The sequence below is a fragment of the Arvicanthis niloticus genome, chromosome 5 (assembly GCF_011762505.2).
Source record: "Arvicanthis niloticus isolate mArvNil1 chromosome 5, mArvNil1.pat.X, whole genome shotgun sequence".
NCBI classification, from domain to species: Eukaryota; Metazoa; Chordata; class Mammalia; order Rodentia; family Muridae; genus Arvicanthis; species Arvicanthis niloticus.
This window is the reverse complement of record NC_047662.1, coordinates 102,111,083-102,130,512: the sequence shown is the minus strand read 5'-3', so window position 1 is coordinate 102,130,512 and position 19,430 is coordinate 102,111,083. Positions and strand designations below refer to the sequence as shown.

The 19,430-nt window shown below is 40.1% G+C and overlaps 1 protein-coding gene and 1 pseudogene across 3 annotated transcripts in view; one reads left to right on the top strand and one right to left on the bottom strand.

The window, feature by feature from the left end:
- Ubap2 (ubiquitin associated protein 2) overlaps positions 1-19,430 on the bottom strand; it is an 82,854-nt gene that overhangs the window by 46,385 nt on the left and 17,039 nt on the right. For all 3 annotated transcript variants that reach the window (XM_076935161.1, XM_034502435.2, XM_076935162.1), the window contains one exon: positions 13,605-13,737. In XM_076935161.1, the coding sequence (XP_076791276.1) occupies positions 13,605-13,703 (99 nt within the window). In that variant the 5' untranslated portion in view covers positions 13,704-13,737. Of the gene's footprint in view, positions 1-13,604; positions 13,738-19,430 lie in introns of those variants that run through there.
- LOC117708595 (large ribosomal subunit protein eL43 pseudogene) lies at positions 14,764-15,060 on the top strand (annotated as a pseudogene).

Sequence of the window (19,430 nt, the reverse complement as noted above, 5' to 3'; positions counted from 1 at the left end):
TTATTTATTGTTTTTTATTTAACAGAAGGGCATCCTATAGCACACCATCTGGAGATCAATGATCAAGTTCAGAAATTGTTTCTCTCCTACCATGTGAGTCTTGGGAACTGAGCTCACGTCAGGCTTGATCACAGGCATCGTTACATGCTGAGCCACTCCCTCTGCCCTAAATTCCCATTCTTTCTTTGTTTTGTGGGACAGGGTTCCCTGGATGGCCTGGAACCCACCACACAACTGTGCTGGTCTTGCAACTCACACAGAACTGTATGCCTCTGCTTCTCCAGCACTGGGATTAAAGGTGTTCACATCCATGTTTGACTAAATCAGGATGCTTAACTAAAAGTCGGCATTAACTCCTGAACACATATTTAAAACTCTAAATACTTGATCAAGTATGGCATGTACCTGAAAAACTACAAATGAGGAGAAAAGAAAGATGATCAGAAACTCAGGAACCATGCTGAGTGACAAAATAAGACAGTCTCAATCAATATAGCAAAGTGTTTCTTCAAAGCTTTCCTCAGGTTTGTTCTGGTAAGAGAATGTTATGTAGGCTCAGCTAGGCTGTAACTCACAATAGATAAAGCAGAAGATGCTCTTAAACTTCCCACCTTTCCGCTTCTGCCTTCCAAGTACTTAGACTACAAGCTTGTGCCACCACTGGCAGTTTATGTGAAACTAGGGACTGAACCAGGGTCTTGTGCACTGTACCAACTAAACTACAACCCAGCTTCATCCAACTTTTATTATAAAATTTTATTCATTTCAAAGAACTTGAAGATTCAAGGGGTAGTGGTAGTTTCTGAATCATAAAACATCTTTTTACAAGGCCTTTCCATTTCATGTAGGTGGGTGATTATACAAACTCCAGCAGCTGTGGCCTATTATGCCCAATCTAAACGCCAAAACCTGTCATCCCAATCTTTTCATGCTGTTACCTAAGCTTAACTGCCAAACACTACTGCATTAAACCCAGAAAGAGGTCTGTATAGAAATTCAGCACCCACACTTCCTGACGGTGTCAATGCAATTTTTCCTAATATACTCAAAAACCTTAAATACACCGTCGTTATTCCTACTGCACACCAGATAACCATTCCCTGGACCCACCATCACCTGAGAAGTCCCAGTGTTATAGACAAAAAGCCCAACAGCATGATCAATGAACAAGGAGACAGGAACAACCACAGAGAACTACAACCTGAAAGGGAGTGATCATATTACATTAGTGCCAGCAAACCAGGGATGCTCCTGGAGCTAAGAGCACCCAGACCAGTCTGTCCCATGTTTATCCAATGCCTTCTACTGTCTTTCATAGCACATCTAAACATCGTATATTACTTTCAATCTAAAATGTCTGGGGAGGGGAGAGGGGCTGAAGAGATGACCCAGAGATTAATAATGGCAACTCTTGCAGAAAAAAATACATACTGACAATGAACCATGACAGCAGTGAGCAGTGCTCATCACTCAAGAATCAAGGAGGGAGGAGCCACAAGCCAAACAAGCCACAAAGACTCTGTCTCAAACTAAACAAAACCAGAAAGAAAAAAATCTCTTTAAGAAACTAAAGAAAGAACAGCACTTGGGAGGCAGAGGCAGGTGGATTTCTGAGTTCGAGGCCAGCCTGGTCTACAGAGTGAGTTCCAGGTACAGCCAGGGCTACACAGAGAAACCCTGTCTCGAAAAACCAAAAAGAAAGAACAGCAAACTAATAAACCAACACAGATAGAAAAGAAGGAACAGAAGGTAGAGAAACTAAAATAAATGAAGATTAGAAAGGGAGACATCAACAAATTAGAACATGACTCCAGGTGGGTGTGGTCATTCACATTCTCAATCCCAGCTGAGAAGGATCTGGTCAATTTCAAAACCATCCCAGGTTATGTATTGAGTTCTGAATCACCTGTATTAAAGATTAAAATGCTGTATTAAAACAGAGGTCGGGGTCAGCCTAGAGGTAGTGGTGGGAAGCCGAGGCAGGTGGATTTCTCTGAGTTCCAGGCTTGCCTGGTTCCAGGACAGCCATAACTATACAGAGAAACCCCTCCAAAAAAAAAAAAAAAAAAAAAAAAAAAAAAAAAAAAAAAAAAAGGAAAAAAAAAAAAAAAAGGAAAAAAGAAGAAGAAAAAGAAAAGGGGAACCGTGAGTCTGAGTCTGTAAGTCTTCGGAAGGTGGCGGTGGGGGGGGGGGGTGTCACTTGCTTTGTTTTCTGGTGGTCCTAGAAACAGAACCCAGGGCTCTAGCAAGGTAGGTGGTCACTCTTCTTTTGAGCTAGCTTCATTTCTACCTGTTCAAAGGTTGACTCATAGTTAAAGATATGTCAATAAAATAGATAAATACCCAGCTACAAAGACACAAGATTCAAGAGTAGTAATATCAGGAGTAAAAGAGAGAAGGAATACTGTTACTAGAGAGATTGCAAAGCACAACACACCTATTATTTTAACACACCCATAATTAAAGGTGAGTGAGGCAGGAAATTAGTGAGTTCAGGGACAGCCTGGCACAAGGTGAGACCTTGCCAGACAACAAAAATGAAACTTCAGAGCTTATGAAAGGAAACCTAGAACAAATATGTGTCACCAAATTCAATAGCCTAGATAAAATATAATCCTGAAAAAGACACAAACTAGGGCCAGGGAGAGGACTTAACTAGTAAAAACTCTAACCATACAATCCTAACACCTGACATCAGCTCTGTCTACCAAAAGATGTGACATGAGAACTGTTCCAGAAGATCAAGGACCAGCTAGCCTGCAATATGCCGCCAGCAGGAACAAAAGAAACCCCACCTCAAGAAGGGAATAGACACCCAAAGGTTATCCTTTGACCTACAAACCACACTGTGGCTTGTGACAGTCCACACTCTAACCTTAAAAAAAGCACACAAAGATAAATGGAAGAGGAAGGGAGTCACTGACTACTAGAGAGACTCATAATAGGTTAAGCAACTAGTCATCAAAACTTCCCAGAAAAGTGGAGCATGGTGGCTCTGATCTGTAATCCCTAGCACTCGTGTTTGAATGAGGCTAAAGCAGGAGGATTTCACGTGTTTGAGGACTACCTGGGCCACAGTGAGTCGAAAGCCAGTCTGATTTTCACCTGATTATACTTACAGTCTGATTTAAGACCTTGTCTTGATTGATTGATAGATAGATAGATAGATAGATAGATAGACAGACAGACAGACAGACAGACAGAGACAAAGAAGGAAGGACAGAAAGAAAAAAGTTATTTCATCAACAATTCTTCACAAACTCTCAAAACCAACATGGGACACACTTTTCAACTCTATGCAAACCAGACTGTAGTAATACCAGAAACAAAGACATAAAAAAGGATACAATGTCAATAAATAAAAAATTATCAACAATACTAGCAAATTAACAATTTATAAAAATGATCATATACTAGGACCATGTCAGGCTTATCTCAGGAATAAAAGTTGATTTACAAAGTAACATCTAACATCAGGCAATGGAGAAATATATTATACAATAACAGATATAAACTACATATTCTAGGGCTGAGGTGTGGCTTAGTGGCAGAACACAAGAGGCCCCAGGTTTAGTCCCCAACCCCCTTCCCCAAAAGAGAATAAGAACTGCAAAAAAAATCTATAATCATCCTCAGAATCACAGAATGTACTTGACAAATTCAACCTTTTTTTGGAGAAAAGTCTCTCTAGATAGTCTTGGCTGTCCTGGAACTTACTCTGTGTCCAGGCTGTCCTTGAACTGGAGATCCGCCTGACTCTGCCTCCCAAGTGCTGGGATTAAAGGTGTAGACTGCCACAGCCTGGCCTACAAAATCCAACCTTTTTTATTATAAAGACTATTCAACAAACTCAGCAGGGAGAAAACCCTCATCCTGATAAAAGGAACTACAAAATTTAGCAACTGTCATACATAATGATGAAAGACACTAAAACATTAAGACCAAAATAAGCAAGGTGTGGGTGATGACGAAAGCCTTTAACCTCAACAGGTTCGGGTGAATCTCTGAGTTTGAGGCTAGCCTTATCTAGGAGTGAGTCCTGGACAGCCAGAGCAAGAGAGATCCTGTCAAAAGAGGAGAGGAGAGGAAAGGAAGGGAGAGGGAAGAGAACCAAACAGAACCAAGGATACATGTCCTTAGAACTTTGTTAAATACAAACAAAAGATCAAGTCAACAGACAAAGAAATTAGGCAAGAAAACTAAACACAACATGATGTTTAAAAATTATAACTTGTGTTTGTGTAAGCAGAAAATACCTTCAAATATGTGTGGTATCTTGAGAATAACATCAGAACAGTTAAACAGGGTAGGTTAACAATAATTTGGAAAACAATTATCAGTCTTTGTAGAAAATGAAAAAGTTCCTATCCTTAAAAATTACTACTGTGCCCAACTCAACTGACACAACCCTGCACTATTTGTTTCTGTGTACAGTAGAAAATACATTAATCAGGCTCCCTCACAGGAATTTTAACATGTAATGATGTAGCAACAGGAACCTGGATTAGTATACAGCCTTGATAAGAAAGCAAAGTCAAGACAGTTGTGTTTTTCTTTCACTTACTAGTTGACTATGTGTGAACAAGTGTTTCTGTCTGGTGTCAGAATCCCACAGCCCACAAGTGCAAGTCAGGACAGCTTGTGAGATTCGATTCTTTTCTTCCACTACTCAGGTTAGGATAACAAAATTCAAGTTCTTAGGCTTAACATCAAGTGCCTCTACCTCCCAAGCTGTCTAAACCACCTGAACTACTTCTGATATTGAATACTCAAATATTACATTTTTGAAGTGAATCTACGAGCGCAGACTCTGATCCAAGAAAACACAATCTACATCCATGACATGCAAATCAACAAGACTATGGAGTGAAAAGGAAAACACAGAGACAGAAATGAGAGCTGACAAGGTACAGGACTGGGGAGATGCCTCAATCAGTAAAATGCAGTGTTGAACAAGTATAAAGGCGGCCTGAGTTCAAATCCCAGTGCTTGCACATTATTTATTAAACATACAAAAACAGCTAGAAGTTTCATTTATGCAAACATCCCTAAAAGAGGCCAAAAGAAAAGGGACAAACATAATAATAGTAGCTAAAAGAGATGAGCTTTTCATTGTCTCAAGAGAAAAATGAAACAATTTAAGTATGTAAAATTAATAATGATATTACATGAACATACCTGGACAGAGTTAAGAGGACACCCTGGGTTATATATTGACACACCATCACAAATAAATATGGACTGAGAATGTGGCTTACCAGATCCCTTCATCTAACTCACATGAGGCCCTGGGTTTGATCCCCAGCCCCACACAAAACCAGAAATGAGCATGGGATTCAGCAAAGAGGAGATAGATGAAGTGAGACCAGGAACTCACAGCCAGGCTCTGTTACACAGTACAAGACTAGGCTACAGCACCTAAGACACTGCATAAAAATAAATACAGACAGACAAACAGACAAATAATAAATAATTTTGTGGGGACCAGAGAGAAGACTCAGTAGTTAAAAGAGCACTGGCAACAGGCAATGGTGGCGCACACCTTTAGTCCCAGCACTTGTGAGGCAGAGGCAGGCGGATTTCTGAGTTCGAGGCCAGCCTGGTCTACAGAGTGAGTTCCAGGACAGCCAGGACTACACAGAGAAACCCTGTCTCGGACAAAAAAGAAAGAAAAAAAGAGCACTGGCTGCTCTTCCAGAATTCAATTCCTAGAAACCACATGGTGGCTCACCACCATCTATAATGAGATCCGATGCCCTCTTCTGGTGTGTACTCATATACTCATATACATAAAATAAATAAATAAATAAAACTTTTTAAACAACAACAAAAAAGAATGTCTGCTGCTCTTGCAAAAAAGAACCCAGGTTCAGATCCCTGGCATCCACATGATTCCTTCACAACTGTCTGTAACTGCAGTCTAAGAGGACTGGACACCCTCTTCTAGCCCCCACAGCTATGAATTACACATGGTACACTTGCATACATGCAAGTGAAGCTCATAAATAAATCTTAGAAAGAAGGAAAAGGAGTCAAAGTGAGAGTGAGAGTGGGGATGGGGAGGGAAACAAAGTAGGCACAGCAAGGGCACAACAGGCATGGTAGAACTCACCCTTAATCCCAGCACTTCAGAGGCAAAGACAGTGAAGTCAAGGGTAACCTGGCCTATCCTTCCAGTCCCAAGCCAGCCAAAGCTACACGGTGAAAACCTATCTCAAATACATTTTTTAAAGCATATATTGGGGAGAGGGGGAGGGCACATTGATTTGAGAGTTTTCAAAGAGAAAATACTTCATAGGGTAATGTCAAAATGTCATAATACAAAGGGGCTGGAGATATGTCAACAGTTAAAGAGCACTTGCTGTTCTTTCAGAGGACCAGAGTTCAGTTCTCAGCAACCACATCAGATCTTTGATAACCATCTGTAACTTGAGCTGTCATCAGAGGATTGGACATCCACCTCTGACCACCCTGAGATTGCCTGCTCACACTCAACATGCACATATCCACCACATACAGGCACCCAGACAGACAGACAGAGACAGACACACAGACACAGACAACCTTATTTGAAAATAATTTTTTAATCTCAGAGAGTCCAAGAATACAAAAAATTAACAAAGCCAGGAACTGTGTGTTTTATCTTTCTGAAAAGGGGTATGAGCCAAAAAAAAAAAAAAAAAAAAAGCAACAAATTTTGGCTCTATAAAGAATGTTATTTTGTTTTGCAATGCTAGGGATTGAACCAAAGGCTAGTCAAATACCCAACCATTGAGATATGCCTCTAAGCCCAAGGCAACAACATTTAAGCTTAAAAATTCCTTGACAAATGTCCACTGACTATATTTACACACAACATGAGGACATTTTATTCCCTGACCCTATAAAAATACCATATAAAATATTAATCTTAAAAAGGCATCTACATAAACAAACATGGCCAAAGATTTTCAGCAGATTAATTACCAGTGGCCTCATGCAGCTAAGCACCATCTCAGTCCCTAGGTGTCTGTTTTCATTTTAATAGTGTCATTCATACATTTCTAGCTATAAAGCACTAGTCCTTGTCTTATTCATGGAAATATCCACTACTGAGCTATTAAAAGACTTTTAGCCTTTTAAGTTTAAGATTATGACTTTGACAAACACTCTTTACATTATTTTAATTCTGAACAGAGTACAAACTAGTCAACTTCTGAAAGCACAGCTGAAAGCTGTTAATAAGCACAGTATTGCAACAGTGATGTTATACATCAATAAGTCTCAGTAAAATGTTGACTTGTTACCTTTATAAAATACTCTACCAACCTTAAAAAAGATTACTTTATTCAATAAACAATTCAATTATTCAATAAACAAAGAAGCAAACATAATAGTATAATAGGGAAGTTACCAGGCTGAGCTCAAGAAGTGTCAAGAGGTCTGTACAGCTTAGGGAAAAAAGAGGAAAAAGCAGGGTCAACTAATAATTTCAACTTAAACAACGTTAGTACACCCTCCCCAACTGTTTGTAATTCCAGTTCCAGGGACTTCAATGCCCTCTTCTGGTTGCCAAGGGCACCAGGCACATAAGTGGTGCATAAATATATATACAGGTAAAGCAACCACATACATACATAATTTTTAATTTCTAAGAAAACTATGCTGGAAGATTCCCTAGTGCCCCCACCCCCCTCTTTTTATTAGGCTTGTTTTTCAGAACTATTTGGATAAGTCATTGGAGTGGGGCTATCTTTTTGGTTTAGGCTCTTGCTTTGTCTGGGGGCACAGGTTAAGACAAGGTCTTTGTAACCCAGGTAGCCAGAAACTCACTATGAGACTCAATAGCAGACTACCTTGGAACTCACAGCAATCCTCCTATATATCAGCTATCACATCTAACTGGCCTACTTTATTATTTTAATTTTTAAAAATTAGTTATTTATTCATTGTTTCTGTGTGTGTGCACACACACACTTACCCATACATACATAAGTTAGAAGACAGACTAGAGTCAGCTCTCTCCACCTATCACGTGGGCCCTAGAAACCCAACTAAGATCATTAGGCTGGGCAGCAAGTGCCTTTATCCACTGAGTGCCTATTTTATTTTTTAAAGCATCCTTTGACAGGCATGGTGATTCATGCCAGTAATGGAGCACTCAGGGGGCAAAGGCAGAAAGATGTTAGTAAGTTTAAGAGCAGTCTTCTCTAAACCGTTGACACTGTCTCAAAATAAAACAGTAAAAGAAACAAAAAATTTTATTTCATTTTTTTGTTCGTTTTTTCAGATAGGGTTTCTGTCTATGTAGCCCTTTAAGTCCTGTAACTAGGTTGACGAGAGGCTGACCTTGAACTTGTAGAAATCCACCTGCCTCTGTCTGCTATGTGCTGAAATTAAAAGCATACACCACCACACCCTGGCATCTTGTGTTTTTAATTCATTTATTTATTGTGCTGTGTGAGCATGCACATTCCCCTACAGCACTCGTGTGGAGGACAGAGAATAATCTGCAGGAGTGAATGCCCTCCTCCATCACATCATGTGAGACCCAGAATCAACCTCAGGTTGTCAGGCTTGGTAGCAAGGGCCTTTATAGCAGAGCCTTTTCACCAACCTTGGCTTCTGATCTGTAATCCTCTGCCTTACCTGGCCTAGTGCTGGAACTGCTTATCTACCTCAAATTTTAAAAAATAATTTTATAATTTATGTGGAATATACAAAAAAATATTACCACTTCTTGATAGCAATCTTAAATAATTTCTAACTCCTTACAATCATTCTACAAAGAATTATACACCACTTTAGATTTTAAAACTAACTTAGGCCAGGCAGTGGTGGCACACACCTTTAATCCCAGTACTTGGGAGTCAGAGGCAGGTGGATTTCTGAGTTCGAGGACAGCCTGGTCTACAGAGTGAGTTCCAGGACAGCCAGGGCTACACAGAAAAACCCTGTCTCGGAAAAAAAAAAAAAAAAAACACCACCACCACAAAAAAAAAAAAAAAAAACAACTAACTTAGAACCTATCAATTCATGTGATAATATGATGCATTAAAAACAAACTACCCTCTAGTTGAGGCTATAGTTCAGTAGCAGAACATTATTTGTCCAATGTATGCAGGATTCTGTGTGATGCCTAGCAATGAAAAGGGGGGAATAATAGACCATATCTACTTATATAAAGAATATGTAATTAATTCTAATCATAAAGCACACCAACCCAGATTAGAAGGCAATGTAGAATGTAATTACCCTATATTCTTCAAATATGACAAGAAACCAAAGCACAAGCATGTCCTGCTGACATACATGTGAAATTCCAGCTACTCAAGAGGCAAAGATAACAAAGGAAAAAAGCCACAGGAGAGGCTGTGGAGGCTGAGGTACAGCCTGCACTTAGCATAATGGGTTTGGTGTGAGGGACAGGAAGAGAAAGAGAGAGACACTGAGGAGATCTGATACTAAACAATACTTGGCTGAAAGGACAGACATATTACTGCCAGGGCAGAAACACTCCAGAAACTGCAATAGACCCAGACCCAGAACCAAACTCAGGTTTACACAAATTCAAACCAGCTTTTAGTAGTCTACCAAATAAAGGCCTCTTTGTTCTCACTTTAAGGTACCTTCAGGAAATATTTCTTTTTTATTTATAATTTAACAATCATTTTCTTGTCTCTCTCTGGGGTCTCATGTAGCCCAGGCTGGCTTCAAACACACTATAGCCAAAGATAATACTGAATTTCCTGCCACCACTTCCTGAAGTGCTAGGATTACAGTTTTGTTCCATCCACCATGGCCAGTTTTAATGGTACTGAAGACTGAACCCAGGGCTTCATGCAGGCTGGGCAAGTACTTTACCATAATTAGGCTACATCCCCAAGCATGTGAGCACATGCACACTTGTATGCATGTATTGGGTAGGGCTTGAGACTGAGACTTCATGTATATGAGTCAAATGTTTTACTGCTGAGTAAGCAATGCCCTCAGTCCAAAATAAAATTTTCCCTAATAGTAATTTTGAAAAGATTCTCAAAATAATTTTATAAAAAGCTGTATCAGAAATTAGGAATTAATTATCAGCCAGGGCATAGTGAATCACAGGTGAATTTCTGTGAGTTTAAGGCCAGCCTAGTCTATAAAGCAAGCTCCAGGACAGCCAGGGCTACCTAATAAAGAGACTCTACCTCAAAAACAAAACAAAAAAGAACCTTGATTACCTCAGCTACATGTGAAGCTATGACAAGATGGAAGCTGAAATCCAAATGCTTGACGCCATCTGACAGCAAGATAGTCAATTTTTTATAAGTTTTTAAAAGCTTTTCTTCCTCCATTTTTAGTATTATTCTTGTATGAATGCAGTCTTGTGAATGGTGTGGCATGTATGTGGAAGTAAAACGGCTTTTAGGAACTAGTTCTCTAACTTTCCAACATGTGAGTATCTAGACTCAAACTCAGGGCTCAAGGTTTGTGTGGTGAGAGCTTTTATCAACCAAGCAACCCCAGCAGCCAACAATACCTCATTTTTTCTTTGTTATAAAGGTATGTGTATGTGTAATGTGTAATGCACATGGGGGGAAGCAAAAGTGCACAGTACACATGGGATTCAGAGGAAACATTCTACCCTTTACATGAGCTCCAAAATCAAATTCAGGTTGTAAGGCTTGTAGGGCAAGGACTTTACCCACTAGGCTATCTATCTTGTAGGCCCAAACCCCAATTTTAAAAATCACAGGAAAGGGAGCAGTAGAGATGGCTTGGTGGTTAAGAGCACTGAGTGCTCCTCCCGAGCACCTAGGTTTGATTCCCAAAACATATATGGTAGTTCAGAACTGTCATAACTGTGCATGTGTTACACAGGGCAAGACAAGCATACATATAAAATAAGATGTTAAAAAAAAAAAAAAAAAGGAAAAGCAAGACATGAGATGGTACACATCTATAAAGCAAGCACTGAAGAGTTAAAGGAAAACAGACTTCAATTAGACAGCCTGGATGACACAGCAAGCTGAACCAGCCTCAACTATGAAACCTGCCTCAAAAAACAAAAAGTGAGATGGAGACGCTCAGCAGCTAAGAGCACTCACTGGATGCTCTTCCAGAAAACCTGGGTTCAATTTCTGGCATCCACATGGTGGCTCACAACCATCTGTAACTCCAATTCCAAGAGATCTGACAGATGCCCTCCTCTGGCCTTCGCAGGCATAATACACACACATGGTGGGCATACACACACTCAGACAAAATGAAAAGCAAAGCAAATGAACAAAAACGCCAAAAAAAGAAACCTGAGACCAAGAAATCCTCTCCACTGTTCAGTCATCAGCTTTTTCCTTTGGAAAACCTAAGCCATCCCATCACAATAAAGCTATCAGTGAGAAGCTTTTGGTGCACTCCCAATCCAAGGGAGGCTGGGGCAAGACAATCCAAGTTACACAGAAAGTTCACAACAGTCTGCGCTACCCTGTCTCAAACCCTAAAACGAAACAATAAAAATAAAACCCTTTTGAAAGGAAAAGAATTAATTCCCTCCTCCAACCTGCAAACTGACTATCAGCCCACCAAACTTGCTTGCAAAGCATACAAGGGTACCATTTGTACCACTAACATTCATTTGGCCCACCTTCAAAAGCTCATAATCTTTGTTTTTACTGATTCAATTTCTTTCTAAAAACTAACTTTATTTTATCATCATCATCATCATCAGTTAACAATAACCTGTGGTTATTACTAACTTCTGCTTCTTCCTTAATACAAGACAATTTCTTAAAGAAACTTAAAAACAGCCTAGGGCAGTGGTTAAGAGTACTGGTTGCTCTTCCAGAGGTTCTGAGTTCAATTCCCAGCAACCACATGGTGGCTCACAACCATCTGTAATGGGATCTGATGCCCTCTTCTGGTGTGTCTGAAGACAGCAACAGTGTATTTACATAAATAAAATAAATAAATCTTTAAAACAAAACAAAACAGTATAGCCCTACAGTTTAACAACAGGGTCTCTCTCCTGGATTCAACAGGTATGGTTCCCATAGACTTATGTGTTTGAATGATTGGCACGTAGGGAGTGGCACTATTATGAGGTATAGCCTTTTTGGAGCAGGTATGGTCTTGTTAGAGGATATATGTCACTGGGGGTGGGCTTTGAAGCATCCTATGTTCAAGCTACACCCAGTGTGGTACACAGTCCCCTTCTGCTGCCTGCTGATCAAGATATAGAACTCTCAGCTCCTGCTCCAACACCATCTCTGCCTGGATGCTGCCATGCTTCCTACCATGATTCCCACTAAACCTCTGAAACTATAAACCAGTTCCAATTAAATGTTTTCTTTATAAGGATTGCCTTGGAAATGGTGTCTCCTCACAGCAGTAAAAAACCTAAGTCTCCTAAGTTGTTCTGTTCTGGCTGGCCTGAACTCACTATGTAGACCAGGCTGGCCTCAAACTCAGAAATCTGCCTGCCTCTGCTTATGCCACAACTCTCAGCATGGCAGTCCTTTATCTTGTAAGAGTAAAAAGACTTGGGGTAAGCACTCAAACAACAGCTATTTATCTGCTAACAACAGCAAAATACAAAGCTAATTTTAGATCCAATTTAACACAGGAAATTATATAAAAAAAAAATCTACTCTGTACCAAAAAAACCAGAATACTTCAGTATGAATTACACAAAGCTCCTGAAAAAGATTAAGGGATATAGCTCATTGGTAAAACCAACCCCAATACCAATAATAAAATAAATTATTATCAAAGTCAGCTGGAGTAGTCCACTTCTGGAACCCCAGCACCCAAGAAACTGAAACAGAGGAATAAGGAATTCAAGACCTGATTGGCAGACCTAGTAAAACCCAGTCTCAAATCACAAAACAAACAATAAGAATGTATCAAGCCAGGGATCTGAAATTGAAATGATTCATTGCTCACTAAGATACTGCTTCTGAGGGCCAGCAATATGGTTCAGTAAGTCAGGGCTCTCACTGTCAACTCCAACCAAAACTCCATCCCTGAACTCACATGGTAGAAGCTGACTAACTCTCTCAAACTGAGCTAACCTCAAAAACCACAATGATTTATCTATGTACATGTGTGTACACACATAAACAGTTAATAAATTTAAGGATAAAAAAAATAAGACATATAAAGGGGGAAAAAGATACTGTTTATGTTAAGAAACTTGTCACCTGAGCCATGTAGTACCAGACACTGTGCTCAATGATATACTCAACTGTCTCATTTAGAACTTTAACTGTTTCATTTAGAAGAGTAACAGACAGGCTAGGGGTATTTTAGGTCAGTAGTAGAGTGCTTGTCTAGAACATGAGGGCTCTGGGTTCAATTTCTAATACTACATACTGGACAATGAAAGAGAGAAGGAAGCAGGGAAGGAAAGGAAAGGAGAAGGAAGGAAGGAAACTGCTGTAGCAGATGGTAACAACTGGAATTCAAGACTATACAGTGATTCTCCTAGAACAACATTCAGATTTACCATCATCACCTTTTCCCTACACTTAACTACTCACTCTATAAAGGCAAGGTTAAATCCCGAGTTTCCTAGGAAGGGAAATATTAAAGCATCCTTCTGAGTGTAGCTCCTCCTGAAAAAAACAGGCTTCACAAAAGCTTACCTGTACCACTTGTTTCTGTGACTGCGCTGCAGGTGTTGCTGGCATCTGTGGTTTTTCCCGAGCACCTCGGCAACGATCACTGCTCACAGAAGTCATCATATACAGAATATACAAGATGTACAAAATACAAAATCTGCAAGAAAGAAGACATTATAACCAAAACTTCCAAATCATGGTTAAAGGGGGAAAAAAATCAAACATCTAATTTGGAAAGTGGGGGGGGGGACACACAAAATAAAACATAAGAATGCTTCAGAATGTTTTTTCAAAAAGAACTGAGTAAGGCAGCAAATGCCTTTAATTCCAACACTTGGGAGGCAGAGGCAGGCGGAAGTGAACTAAGGCCAAATTGGTCTACATAACAAGTTCTGCAGCCAGGGCTACATAGAGAGATTCTGTCTCAATGAAAAAAATAAAAATAAAAATAAATAACCCCCCCCAAAAAAAACCCAGCCCAGTAGTATTCTAAGTTATACTTGCATCATTTTGGGGGTGGGAGAGGACTGAGCACAGGGTCTAATAAATACTAAATGTATACTATACCACACAGCTAGCTACATCATCAGCTACTTGTGAATCTTAAGTTAATTTTGCTCTCACAATCAGAAATGTTATGGGTAGGGCTGACAAGATGGCTCAGTTGGTAAAAAGCACTTGCCACCAGGCCTGACAACCTGAGCTCAATTCCCAACTCTCATAAGCTGTCTGTCTTCTGACCTCTCTATTCATGCACTGTGACACTCAATGTCCACAAATACACCCCTGGGAGTTGGGGAGTAGAATGTAGCCAGTCAGTGGTGTCATATGCCTTTACTCCCAGCACTCAGGAGGTAGAGGCAGGTAGATCTCTGAGCTCAAGCCAGCCTGGTCTACAGAGCTAGTTCCAAGACAGTCAGGGCTACACAGAGAAACCCTGTCTCAAAAACAAACAAAAATGTAAATGTTTGTTAATGAGAACACAATGGCACATGCTTGCGCTGATTAAGAAGAGTTCCAGCGGCACAGAGATGGCTTAACAGTTAAAACACCTGCTGTGCAACTGGGAGGACTGACTGGACTTTATACCCTGGCATACCTTTAACCCAAGCTTTGACTGAAGAAGCCTTAAATCCAGCACATCTTAAAACCACTCTCTGGATTCCGCTTTACTTACAGCAACATGGCTAAACACACCAAGATGGTTGGGACTGTAAGGAAACATTGGACTTGCTATGGTGCCTCCCTCCAGAAAATGATGAAAAAATCTGAAATTAGCTAGCATGAAAGTACACTTGCTCCTTCTGTGGCCAAGACCAAGGCAAAGAAACAAGCCGTTGGCATCTGGCACTGTGGTTCCTGAATGAAAACAAAGGCAAGCCTGGACCTGCAACACCACTTCTGCTGTCTCACCTGCCATCAGAAGACTCGAGGAACTGAAAGACCAATAGAAGTGCTACAGTCTTAGCCAGCAATAAATGGGTAAATTGACATTAAAGAAAGAAATAAAAAAGCACTATGTACTATGTACTATGTACATGTACAAAGTACTTAGTACTATGTAAAAGCATGGTAATTAGCCCATGCCTATAATTCTGGCAAAGTTCAAGGTTATCCACAGCTACATAAAAGGGAAGCCTGGGCTACATTAGACTCTACCTCAAATAAATTAAATGCAAATTTCTGGATAATTTTAATCTTTAGCATAACCACCCCTAAGCATAAAGAGGAACAATTCAAATAGGTCACATCACAATGACAAGTTAAGTTTCTACCCAAGTTTATCTACTGAAATATCCAAAACAGGATGCTAGTACCCTGCCGGGCTATGGTGGCACACACCTTTAATCCCAGCACTTGGGAGGCAGAGACAGGCGGATTTCTGGGTTCGAGGCCAGCCTGGTCTACAGAGTGAGGTCCAGGACAGCCAGGGCTACACAGAGAAACCCTGTCTCGAAAAACCAAAAAAAAAAAAAAAAAAAAAAGGGATGCTAGTACCCAGGATTATTTCCTAGCAGCTCTCTCTCTCTCTCTCTCTCTCTCTCTCTCTCTCTCTCTCTCTCTCTCTCTCTCTTGATTCCTGTGTCCCTCTGTTCTCTTGTCTTTGCTATGAGATTCTATTATGCTGTCCAGGCTGACCACAAAACCAACTGGTGTGTGCTTTAGCCCCAGGTACCACAGGCCTTCCCTTTATGGATTGCTTGCTTCCCTCTGAACTCTTCAGGATCTATATTCTTATATTTTACTTTACCTATTCTGTTTCCTGACTTCTCTTCCTAATCTTAAGTGTTTATAAGACCAGATGGCTGGTGATGTAGCTCAGTTGATAAGAATGTCTGTCTAGGGCTGGTGAGATGGTTCAGCGGTTAAAAGCACTGACTGCTCTTCCGGAGGTCATGAGTTCAAATCCCAGCAACTGCATGGTGGCTCACAACCATCTGTAATGAGATCTGATGCCCTCTTATGGGGTGTCTGAAGACAGCGACAGTGTACTTACATATAATAAATAAATAAATAGTTTTTTAAAAAAAAAAAGAATGTCTGTCTAGCATGTACCTTGGGTTCAATCCTCATCTCCCTGTAAAACTGAATATGGTGGCATATCCCTGAAATTTTAAGAGGATCAGAAGTTCAAAGTCATCCTCAGCTAGATAGATTGGGGGTACCAGGCCAGCCTAGAATAAATGAAACCCTACCTCAGAAAAATAAATGAGAGGCTGGAGAGGAAGCTCAGTGGTTAAGAGCACTTGTTCTTCCAGGGACAATATCCAGAGTGCTGCTTACCAGGATGGAAAGTTCAAAGGCTTAAAGAAAAGCTAACTGCTCTCATTTTAGTTTACATGTTTCAGGCTAGAGACACAGCACTGCACCTAAAATATCAAGGTGTCCTTTAAATCTGATTGTCATAAATTACAAGACACTAATGTGAAATTTTTTATGAGAATAGTTTCCCTAGGCTTATTAGCTTGAACACTTGGGCCCCAGTTAATGGAATTCTTTAGAAATTATTAAGAAGTGCAACTCTGCTGGGTGGTGGTAGTGCACACCTTTAGTCCTAACACTCCTGAGGCTGAAGCAGGCGGATCTTTGAGTTTGAGTCCAGCCCAGTCTCTGAGTGAGTTTCAGGACAACCAAGGCTACAGAGAAACCCTGTATTGAAACATTCCTCTCAAAAAAGAGGTAGCCTTGTTGGAGGAAGTGTGTCACTGTGGATGGGCTTTAAAAGCCCAGTCTCTCTCTTCCTGAAACTTGTGGATCAAATGTGAGCTCTCAGCTACTTCTCCAGCACCCTGTCTGTTGCCTTGCTCCCCACCATGATAAAAATGGACTAACTTAAAACTATAAGCAAGCACCAATTAAATGTATTCTTTTATAAGAGTTGCCTTGGTCATAGTGTCTTTTCACAATAATAGAGCACTGACTGAGACACTAAGAATAACTCATTATACTACTACAGACATACAAATAAAAATCTCTTTCCAATGTGTTAGAGAAGATTTTCTTACAGAGACGTCCTAATACTTACCTTCACAACAGGTCCTGTATTAACCTAAAAGCCCCAGGGAATATAAGGGCACTGCTTCTTACATTGTAACAGCAAATAATTGACTAGAACATTTCACAAGCCCCAAAGTCTAGTTTAAACATTTTATCTTATTTCAAAATGCCTCTCAGTTGTATGAATCATACTCTGCATCCTATTTTAAGGTTAACAACTTTCAGATTGTTAATTTTTTTTCATTATACAGAATAAATTTTGGTTTTACCATAACTATACTACTTTTAGAGCAGCCTTGAATTTTTTTAATTTTTATTTTACTTATGATTTTGTGTGTTCATACCCAACACATGTGTCACAGTCAGTATGTGGAAGTCAGAGGAAAACTTGGGAGAGTCAGCTCTTTTCCTAGTATAGTGCGATCTGGGAACTGAACACAGCCTTCAGGCTTCAGGCAAGTGCTTTTTCCCACTGAACAACTTCGCCAGCCTGTTCTCTGAATTTAAAGATATTAGTAGGAATAAGACAAACAACTGTTTCTGAAACCAAAGCACTGTAAAAGTATAAAACATTTCTCTAGCTTAAATGAAGCAATTCATTTTGGCAGTACAGGGAATTAAACCTAAGGCCTCATACATACAAGATAAGCACTCTATTTCTGACCTATATAGCTCTAGCCCACTACTTATTTTTATAATCCACTTCATCACCAACACTTGTATTTTCTGTTATAGCTAGGTTGTTTTTTGAAACAAAGTCACACCATGTAGCCCAGGCTAGAGTTGAATTTAAGATTTTTATACTTCAGTCTTCTAAGTGCACCTAATGTAGCACCGTGCTTAATTTTCTTTAAATCTGTCTCCTTTAAAATTAAGCATCAAGGACTGGTGAGGTGGCTCAGCAAGTAATAGCTCTTGTCACCAACTCTGAAGTTTTGAGTTCAGTTCCCAGGATCCACATAGTGTAAAAGAATAAAACCAACTTTAAATCTCTGATCTCCACCCAAATGCTACGGCACATGCACTCAAGCACAGCGTCCCCCTATACACACATACACATCCAATCAAGCACAGCGACCCCCCATACACACATCCACTCAAGCACAGCGTCCCCCTATACACACATACGCATCCTCTCAAGCACAGCGTCCCCCTATACACACACACATATCCACTCGAGCACACACCCACATACACGTCACTCATACCTTTCATCGCTTCCCCCTTATACACGAAGAAGGGAGGGAGGGAGGAAGAAAAGGAGAGGAGGGGAGACTCCCCAAAAGGAACTTCCCAAAGTAATCACCAAAAACCTTCAAAAATTTCTACCACTTCTAAACTGAAAATGGAGGGCATGGAAACCAGAAGAAATAAGAAGAAATATCTTCAACTAGCACAACAAAGCAATATTGGGGTAAATTCCACCTTCTTTTGGAAATAGAATCTTGTGTAGTAAATAGCTCTGCGTCTGAGGCTGAGGCACACCCCCAGCTGCTAGACCATAGGAACTGCATTTACACTTGTTTTCCTTCCATCAGCTCTACCATGGAACTTGGAACAGGTTCCAAGAGAATTCTTAGAATAGAAACAGACAAGAGCAAGAGACTTCTAAAAATAATCTGTCAGAAACTCTTCCATATCTCAGGTTCTTGAGCTACAGAAAACATGCAGTTACTCCAATCTATCAAGTGAAATTTCAAAACACAGAAAAAAAAAAAAAAAAAAATCAAACAAAAACCAGATAAAATTTCTAATATTCAAAATAAGCTAAAGATATGATTCAGTGGTAGATTTTAACCTAGAATTGTTGATAAAACAAAAATGAGAACTTTCTCCTACTATTTAAGGTACAAAATGGTCTGTATCTGTGATAGGACAGTGCCCCTGACACACGGCAGTCAGACCTGCTTGAGAGAGTAAGCTCTCTTCACCACGGGTTCTAGAGGTCAAACTCAGGGCATCAAGTTTTGAAATAAGTGATTTCACCTGATGAACCATCGCACTGGTCCTAAAAAAAGTTTAGACTGTTACTGTTTTTCCTTTGCAAGGAACAACTATTTCCAAGAGATTCCAGGTAGAGCATGAATCCCAGTCTTACATGCCTAGTAAGAGGCCCTGGGTTCAGTCCCTGGCTGGGGGGAAAAGGGGAGGGAGTGACTTGACATGGGGGATATCTCAGTTTAGAATGAACTAAAATTGTTAACAGACACCTACATCTCCAGTTTATACAAATTCTTCATGAAGACACCAAATTTTAGGCAAAAATAGCTTAAGGCTGTTATATACCCTATAACAATGGTTCTCAACCTGTGGGTTGCAACCCAGCATCAACTTCCGGCCTCTGTACATTCA